Below are 10,050 nucleotides of genomic sequence, written 5' to 3'. Positions count from 1 at the left end.
CGACAACTCGACCAACACAGAGACCCGCATCGGCATCGGGCAAATGGGAAAGCGATGCGCACTAAAGGATGAGAGTGACTCGAGGAAGCTCACGACGGGCTTCGTCACGAAGAAGGAGGTCGGAGGTGACGGTGCAACAGTGAGGTGGCAGAAAGAGGCGCCGACATTAGGGGGAGAAGAACGCACCTTTTATATACTGTAGAGTTACTAGTATCAGCCCGTAATACGAACCAGTGGTTCATGGTTACTAGTCAGCAACGAAGTATCAATACTAGTGTGTTCAAAGAGCCGGTACTGATACTCAGTATCAGTACTGGTTCAACCCGGCTCGATCATTGATCGAGCGCGAGAAGTTATGAACTGGTACTAATACTTCATCAATGCTCGTTAGGATAGAATCAGCACTGATGTAGCGGTTTAGATGATTGTTTCTGTTGTAGTGTAGCAACATATGCTGCCCAGCATGGCATTAAAACCGATCGATCATTTGCTTGTACCTCTCATGAATTCTCGATGACATTAGCTAACTGATTAAGATTAAGTAAGTCTCTATCAACTTCACAGTTAGCACCTGAGAAGGGTTAGCTCTTTGGTCGCCGTGCGCTCCCCGCTGCGCTGCTCCTGCTGATCCTGCATGTTATGTTGCCATCCCTGCCTCCCAAGGCTTATCTCCAGGTTCGGTACCCTTGATGGCACCTGCTGCTGCTGCTTACTCATCCATGCTTGCTCTCTGATGCTGCTCCTGCTGTTCGACGGCGAAGGCGCCGGCGACGACCAGCGGTTGGCAACACCTGCGCTCCACGATGCTCTCCTGGCGGTCTCAACATGGCCTGCAGCAGGAAGACGCCGTCCGTTGTCGTCATGCCTTAGGCCACGATAGACAGCGTCTTGCTGTGCACCTTTCCTCCATCCCTGCAGAAAGCATGCATACGCAAGCGGTTAATTATGTTGCAATGTACTATGAGTCCATTCAGTCCGAGCTGACACGTCGAGTATACCGCTTTTAGCTGCTGAATGATGGATGAAATATTTTTAGAGTGGTACGTTGCCCTAGATCCTTGCCTACATGTAACTGATTTGACACTGGTACTAGTATACTGTACGTCCTGAATTCTAATTACAGCTTCAATGTATGCATATGTGTTGGAAAGGTCTGTACCAGTTATACTGATCATCCGAAACACCGCAGCGATATTCCTGATCAGTAACGTAGTAAGTGCACTGTAGATCGGATGGCTTAAAATCGCTAGGCTCACAGTACTGTTCACATGTGACTGAGAGGATCCGAATCATGTTGGGTTGACTCTTGGGTGATTCCAGCAAGGCAACAGCAGCTATTTAAAGAGAACAAATACCTACGTTTTAGATAAGGTATTGGTTAAACTTTTGAAACTTCCATCACCATATTACCACAGAAAGGGACATCCATGCTCTCTCTTTACTATCGGTTAAAAATAACCGGCAGTGATAACACATATATCATTGCCGGTTCGTAAGCTTCAGCTGCACATAAAAAACCGAGCTAGCAAGAACCGACAGTGATAATGATTAACTCTACCGGTTAATAATACAAACCGGCAGTGATGTATCACTGTCGGTTCTTGTTACTAACCGGCACGGCAGTAATATTCAAATTATCACTACTATTGTAGCTAAAAACTATTAGTGATGTATCACTGATGATTCGTATTACTAACCGGTATTGATATTAGCTCATCAAAAGACGTGCCTTTTTATAACTGCCAATGATAATGGCTATTACTGTCGGTTTACGAATCGACAGTGATACTAAAAAATTTGTATGTCTTCATGCGCGCGACTGCCACCTTCACGTGCCCAGCTGCTCGATAGTCTTCCCAGCAACTTTAAATGTTTGCTCACTCATGCCCTCTCTCTCTCTCTCTCTCTCTCTCTCTCTCTCTCTCTCTCTCTCTCTCACCCACCGCAAGCTGCCTCCACCTCCCGCACGACCCACATGGATCCACCGCCGCCTCCATTGCCTTCTTCGAGGATGCCTCCCACACCTGCATCCTTGTCCGAGAAGGAGGAGACCCACCGGACGAGGCGCCCCCACCTCCGATTCTGACATTTCACTAGGATCCTCTCGTCATATGACAAGGTGTGGGACATGTTCATTGATGAGCCGCCGAGGGCCAAGAAGGCCCAGACGAGCTCGTCGGAGGAGGAGGAGGATAGTGGCGATGATGACGGTGAGAACGAGGATGAGGACGACGACGGCAGTGACTAGGACAAGGACGAGACCGCAAACTTCTGTTCGTGGGTCGAGTTTCAACTCGACCATGACTAGCTAGCTAAGTTAGTTGACACGCGTGTTAGGGTTTTTGCGCTTCCATCTGCATGGCGACAACTTTTGTTGTAATTAATATAAACTATATTAATATGATCATTAGTAATGCTAATCTCATTTAAATTAATGCATGAATGTTTAATTTTTTTGTCCTAGATTGAGTATCACTGTTGGTTCGTAGCTAGAACCGGCAGTGATGAGTATACAAATCGAGCGGAATGAGATCAAGAACCGACAGTGATAGATTCTATCATTGCTGATTCGTGTTACGAACGGACAGTAATATGTACGATCACTGTAGATTCTGGAACCGACAGTTATAATCATGCTGCTTATTCACTGCCGGTTTTTATATCAATTTTGAACCGGCAGTGATAGACTTTTATGTAGTAGTGTCAATAACTTGTAAAATATTTAGTTTGAAAACAAGAAAGATTATATGCCTAGATCTGTCTTGAAAAACATCTTTATAATATCATAAACTTATTAGATATTATAATAAAATAGTGGTCAAAGCTACACATATAGGACACCGTACCGTTGTCCAAAACATAGAGTATTAGTGACTGGAAGGAGTATCACGAAGCTATGATGCTATTACCTCTAGTCACAACAAAGTGTGAATATAAGTGTCCTTTTAAATATTAGCAGTGCCTCGAAATAGTGCTTTCACAGTCAGTTTTTTGGGATGTTGTAGTAGTGTATTTGTGTAAACCAACAAAGTCAATAGTATGAAAGTGTTTTCTGAAATGAATCTACCAACAATTATTTCACGTTGCTGAACTAAGCACTCAGTAAAATATATTCCATAGGTCATAACTCAGGTTAAAATTCGATCGGACTGCATGTCTGCATCATATGATGGCGCGCGCACGTCTTTTTGCCTGGAGTGAGTAGCTCTGAAGAATTAAGAGCGGGAGGGGGTACTGCCAGAAACATTAATTGAAGATCGATATGCTGTTTGTCCCCAACATTGGGAAGAATTTTATTGCTCCCTTAAATAACCCCGGCCGGCCTCTCAGAGCATGCAGGCTGCAGCAAATCATTCAATAATGCCCATACTGCAATTAGTTCCAATCTAGGAACCATATTACGGACCATCGATCGATCAATTATATGGCTATATTCGATTGTTTCATCCAAAACCTTAATCATCCAACACTCTTATACGTTGCACGAACTAACTCTCTTTTGACAGAAGCAGTAACTAATTGAAGTACTAAAACCAATATGTAAGTATATACTTTTTTATCAATATATATATATATATATATGTGTGTGTGTGTGTGTGTGTGTGTGTGTGTGTGTGTGTGTGTGTGTGTGTGTGTGTGTGTGTGTGTGTGTGTACTGAGACGAGTGATTTACGAGTAACTAGAGTATATGGTTACCTGATTCTGTGTGAGTAAAAAGAAGCGGTTATGGTGGGCAGACATGAGGTAGGGGCAAGTCAGCGGCAGCGGCAGCCCGCTTTCCTGTGCGAACGGCGGCCGCAAGCACCAACCGGCGGCCTCATCCTCTGCCGGCGACCCCATTGGCAGCCTTCTGCAAACACATGAAAATATACATCAATCGAAACTTGGTTCTAATCACATGCCATGCATTCAGTAAAAGTGAACTTTGACATACAGATTTTGCTGGTTATAGGGTCAGTACCTAGATCGTGTAGGGTACCGCACGACAGTTTCTGTTAGCGAGGCAGTTTGTACGTACGTGGTGCGCAGAGAGACATGTGTATATGGACTCTCGTGAGTCCGTGACTGGACCGGGCTAGGGTATACAGAGAGATGCAGGGACACAGACAGACACAATGAGTACAGCAGGCAGCAAAACAGTTAAAATCATCAGATTACACGAACAATGATGCATGCATGCATGCAGCAGCAGCTAGCACGAACACGTACGTACGTACAGGAGGAATTAACTCCAATCTGGCACTACCAGGTCGAGCCCAGAGGAGGATATCGAGCTGCCTACTGGGTCTGGGTAGCTCTCACTAGAGGCAAGTGCCACACACTCCATCACAAGCACAGGTGCAGAGGTCGCAGCAGCAGCACTGGACTGCATGCAGTGTCGACCGAGCGTAAATGCAATGCAATGCTGCTGGCAAGTTGGCTTGTCCATGCTCGCCACTAACAAGTGTATTTAAGCTGGCTAGGGCTGAGGGGTAGTACTAGTGCATGCAGGCTTTCGGTCAAGGGCAATGGATGGAGCTGAGTTAGCTGCCCCTGCATGCTGTTTGGCTTCTTCTTATTGTTTTACTCAAAGATTCCGGCCAGCACTCGCTCAGTGCAACGACGACCCTGATGGGCGCAGGGAGACAATTGATATGGATCCGAATGACAATGAATAATGATCACAAGGGCTACTCTACTACCAGCAGTCACTCGTCTTGCATGTATAATGTTGGGACCGAGACACACAGAGAGAGAGCTGAGCTGGAGCTGCACTGAAAGTTAGGAGGAAAGGAAAGAAAGTCTTGGCATCCATCATGGTCTCCTCGGCCAGTAGCAGTACTGCGTTGCTGACTGCAGTACAATGTTGCTAGCTAGATTTCACTTTTCCTTTAAAGACGTGTCCCCATGCATGGCCTCCCCTGGCTGCTATATGTGTGATAGATAGATGGCCCTATCCCTGGCTCCCTGCATGCGGTGCACAGCACACACCAGAGGGAGCAATTAACCGGAGCATTGCATAGCATAACATGGCATGCATGGCGCCAAAGGTGCGTTCAGCGCTTTCGCATGAGTGGGAATTTGCAATCACGAGCCAAGGACATGCAATGGCTGTACATCGATCAGACATCCAGAACTGTCTATCACCTTATAGCTTGCCATGCATGGTTTTTCATCTCTTAGAAGAGTACTCTAGGGTAAGAAATTAATTAGAAGGGGTGCGAGATCTAGAAAGGGATATATAATATATATCGTGACCACGGAACATTAGAAATATTTTAAGTTTCAGGAAAAAATTGAGTTGTCAATCTCAGACATGTTCAAAGATGTATAGAAAAATGAAAAAGATTATTGTGTCTTTTTCCTTCTAAATGTTACCATTACTAATTAGAGGCTACTTTCAGAGACTCTACGCTAATTATGAGATGAGACACACTAGAAAAAGAGAGAAATACTAGAAATTCTCACAAAAAGCAAAACACCCAACCATCAATTTGGTGCACTATAATCATCGTAGACAACAATAGCCATTGGATCCAACCTGTTGCTAAATTATCCACCTTTGCCATTATGAATTTTTTTTAACACAAAGTGTTACCAGTACATGCTTCTAAATTACCCACATCTGCCATTATAAAAAAAAATTAACCCAAATTAACCACAATATTGGCTTCTAAATTATCTACCTCTGCCATTATGAAAAAACTAACCAAAGGAACTCAAATATTTGCTTCTAAATTATCCACATATGCCATTATAACAAAATTCCATATACTTTTGGTTAGTATTTTTCATAATGGTATATGTGGGTAATTTAGAAGCAAAGTTCTTTTTTTGCCAGGTTAGTATTTTTTCTTTGACAAGATAAGAGAACATTTCAACTTTTCTTTGTCACATATAAGTCACCACAATGTCCTAACCATACAACTCTTTAATAAATTATACTTATTCATACAAATATAGGAGATATGAAGTATTTTAAAATTACTTAACCTTTAATGTCCTTGACTCTTATTGCTACATATAGAAATTGCAGTTGCTATACTCAAACATAAATAATATTTAATACTTCCTCTAGTAAACAATTAGTGCTGTCTTTATCTGTAGTCAAACTATTCAGTTTTGACAAACAATATGTTTGCGGATATTTTAGTTAGCCATACAGAAATTATGTAAGTAGATTCATCTCACAAGACAATTTCATAACAATATATTTTTATTAGGTTTTACAAATTAATAGATTGTAATTGAAAGAAATTTGTGATCAAATTTATGCTTTTGGGACCATGCCAAGGTACTTATTATTATGACTGGCGATGGTACTTAAGAAGCATCTCTTGTTAAGATTTAATAAAAAGGAGAACATTGGTCTCAACTAATTAATATACAAAGGGTATAAAATAGACATGCCGCATATTAATATATTATGGCAATGTACAATTTAAACTATGACTTTTATGTCAGATAAATACATGCCAATATTTATTGTAGCACTATATATTTTTCCATATAAAATATGTGTAGCAATATAACTTTTGTAAAATGATTTCGACATTAATGTATTCAAACCAAATTATTGGCTTAATTAGTTGCATCTCGCACACTTTGGACTGAAGGTCGTGTACTGTTCTCTCTAGTAAAAAAGAGTGACACCCTCGAATGTGCACAATTAACATGCAGTTTGGATATATGAGAAGTATATACTATAGATTATTTCTGATTAAAAAAAAAACTCCCATGCATGGGTTTGTACTCTTTTTAATACACAATGATCAAAGTGTGATGACATCTTGTGGAATTTGAAATTTGAAAAGTAAAAAGTTGGAGAGTCCAATAGTGTACATTAATTATAGGGAAGCTAGATAAACCCATATGGAAGTCATTATAAGTTTGACTTCCACATGTGCCTTATATGTTTTATTGAACAAATTCTCCCTAGATTTTCAGGTGAAACCAAAAAAAAACACAGTTACTTTATTGCGACATGTGGATTTTTGAATTGTTGGAGTTGAAGGACAGTTCATCGGCAGTGTGGAGCCGAAACTGAAGCTAGAGAAGATATGAATTGGTGCAAAAGTGCGATGCGTGGCAGCAATGCTAGCTATAGTTGTTGAAAGTCGCCTACTCCCATGACCAGTACTAGCTCATAGTTGTCGTAGATGGATGACATGTTGAGGGAGGTCGAGTTGATTGAACGGTGAGTCCCGAAACATGAGAGATATAGAGAGATGAGATAGATATAGATGGGAGTCTAAGGTGGAGGCCGTGTTAATTAATTACCATGCATCATGCATACAACTTAGGAATGCCTAAAGGCAAGGTAATTTACTCTGAAGTAACTGATAACCGGACTCTGGATCCTACCCATTTAAATGCATATGCGCAGAACGCAATCCATGTAGACCATCCAAATCGACCAAATAGAGGACACATACTTGCAGTGGCACAATAAGCAGGAGACTAAATATATACAGGGTATTATTCTGAATAAGTTGATGATGTATACAAACCTAGTACTGTCCGGAGCATTGGAAGTACTGTGGCTAAACGCGTCAAAGCCATACACTTCACAACCTCTCTGCAGAAAGCCCATATCTCTCATCTGGACATGGCCTGTAGCACACCACATATGCACATGTCCAATCACTTAAATATACAACGGATATATCTATAAATATCTGTATGAACATACGGAGACATTCAATAAGTATTTCCAGATATGTACGAGCTCAAAGACAGTACTGCAAACTTTTTTTTTAAAAAAGGAATGGCAGTGTGCATGTGTTAGCTTTATGGGACTGACAGGAAAAACTAACCACACACACCCCGCGCCAATAATTCAGCTAGCATAATGTGATATGACCTTACTGAATTATCAACTCAGAGAAAGAAAAAAATGTTTCTGAAAGCGAAGAAAACCAGCTAATATGTGGCAGAGGGTAATGTTTTACCTGCAGTGCATGATCTGTTTGCCGTCGTGCCCTTGACTGTTCTATACATCTGCATCAAGTAAAGCAAAGAAGAAGACAAAGAAAGGGAAATATGAGACTAGACCATGTGCTGCCATTTGGTTTACCCTTGCAACGTTCGAGTTAAATTAATTGTAATTGATATATATTAGTTAAATGAGTTGGGTGAAAGAGACGAATTATTTGGCGACAGCTAAAAACAATAAGACCAAGAAGAAAATGGTTAAAGGGGCTGACCAAGAGATCATCAAACAATGCTATCTTTTTGTTTGATTCTTGGAGAGAGAGAGAGAGAGAGAGAGAGAGAGAGAGAGAGAGAGAGAGAGAGAGAGAGAGAGAGAGAGAGAGAGAGAGAGAGAGAGAGAGAGAGAGAGAGAGAGAGAGCTTCTAGTTACTTGCCTGCAGGTGGCTCTTAACATGAGCAAGCGTGAGATCCTTCACGTTCATCAGCTCTAACACTGACTTTGGTGTTGCTCCTAGAAAAAAGATACAGTTCCTTAATTGTAACCAGTATGAAACGAAACAAACAAGCAAGTATAAGCTACAATTGTATCAAGAGAAATTTCTCAAGCAGTCGATCTGTAAGAACTTTTGAAGCACTCTAAAAGAACTATTGAAGCAAAAAAAAAAAAAAGAACACTCCGGATCAAGAGCTGAAACGTACGTTAGCTTTAAGCAATGAATCAATCGAGGAAATGAAAACAGATAGGGCCCACACAAGATTCAAAACAAGTCGTGATCGAACTGAGAATTTTAGGTGAAGAGATTGAACAACAACATGATTACCAACTGTAACATGAATTTTGAATCACCACTCCAGAGTTTAATTTTCGATATGAGCTAGACAATTAGCTCATGTGATTATGAACAAGCACAAACCAGACAAAACACAAGCGGCCAACGAAGAAATTAATTAAACACTATAGCAAGATGGATGCAACGACGCGCACGAACTTACTCTCATGGCCGCCGAGGAGCTCTACGGCATGCGCAAAGTGCGCATGAAGCGCCGTCGTCCACCGCATCCTCGGAGCCCTGGAGCTCCTCTTTCCACCGCTACTGCCATTCCCAGATCTGGTTGCGCCTCCAGATAACACCGGGCTGCTGGCACCTGAGCTTTTCTTCAACCTCTGGATCTGACTAGGTTGGTGCAACCGTTGCTGCCGGAGGTCGCAGTGGCCATCCTGCTGCGCCATCTCAAGTCCAAGGCACAGCTTTGGCTTGGCGAAGAACCCTGTTTCGTGGCACTCTTCACCGCCACCACTGCTCCGCCCAGCATCGGGTGGCAAAGGAGGTCTGATTTGGAGCGACAGATCGGGGGCTGTGCTAGTAGTTGCCATTGCACGTTGCTGCAGTTCTAAATTAGCAACAGGTAGGGTTGAGCTTATTATTGCTGGACCTTGGAAGAGAAATGGAGCGAGAAGCTAGGGATCTTGATGATGAGGTCATGAGTGGGATATGACATATGGTTCTTGTATTAGGGGTTTGTGCGTGTGGGTGAGAAAAGGGCCGTATAGATGCCTAGAGAGAGAACGAGCGAAGTTTGGTAATGTTATCGTACAATTATAGGGATAGCAATAGCTAGAGGTTGGCCGATGCTGAGGTTACAGAGAGGGAGAGATGAAATGCGTGAAAGGTGGAGCAGGACCGATATATTTTCTTGTCCGCAGCGTAACACTGAGACATGGTCCAAACCGATCGATGGGATGCATGGACTGCAAACTGACTATACATGATTGTGCACCTATCTGAGTGAAGGTGTCGTTTATATTGTATATAATAGCTTTAGCATATTCCTTTCTCACCGTGCATTTGGTCAAGTGACAGACCACGGTGTATATATTTCTTTGGGCATATATCTTGTCAAGAGGATAAAGTCCCATAATCATGAATGACAATTCTGTGTACCCTCTGAAATCACTCACTACTATAAGACACCCATTTACAGCCGGTTCAGGACGGCACCACTGCCAGTTTTTGAAACAATAATATATAAATAATCAGCAATGATAATGGTTAAAGAATCTACGATGATAGCTAGTTCATGTGGCATCTAAGATTATTTAGCCGTTGAAGCTTAAAAATCAACAGTGATACATTA

General features: G+C 42.0%; 1 protein-coding gene across 1 annotated transcript; it reads right to left on the bottom strand.

The window, feature by feature from the left end:
- Positions 1–366: 366 nt before the first annotated feature.
- Positions 367–9,647, bottom strand: LOC133912883 (uncharacterized). The gene is made up of 6 exons (XM_062355841.1): positions 8,908–9,647; positions 8,349–8,425; positions 7,932–7,980; positions 7,491–7,593; positions 3,697–3,850; positions 367–912 (listed from the first exon to the last, which is right to left on the bottom strand). The coding sequence occupies exons 1-6, from the start codon at positions 9,287–9,289 to the stop codon at positions 565–567; spliced, it is 1,113 nt and encodes a 370-aa protein (XP_062211825.1). The 5' UTR covers positions 9,290–9,647; the 3' UTR covers positions 367–564.
- Positions 9,648–10,050: the final 403 nt, after the last annotated feature.

Source organism: Phragmites australis, chromosome 3 (genome assembly GCF_958298935.1).
Source record: "Phragmites australis chromosome 3, lpPhrAust1.1, whole genome shotgun sequence".
Lineage (NCBI taxonomy): Eukaryota > Viridiplantae > Streptophyta > Magnoliopsida > Poales > Poaceae > Phragmites > Phragmites australis.
The sequence above is the reverse complement of the archived record's forward strand: the minus strand, read 5'-3'. Positions and strand labels throughout refer to the sequence as shown.

Coding starts and splice junctions, on each gene's coding strand:
- LOC133912883 (XM_062355841.1), bottom strand. CDS start 9,289: ATGGCAACTACTAGCACAGCCCCCGATCTGTCGCTCCAAATCAGACCT. Junction 7,981..8,348: donor ATGTTAAGAGCCACCTGCAG/GCAAGTAACTAG, acceptor TACTTGATGCAG/ATGTATAGAACAGTCAAGGG. Junction 3,851..7,490: donor AATGCTCCGGACAGTACTAG/GTTTGTATACAT, acceptor ATGTGTTTGCAG/AAGGCTGCCAATGGGGTCGC.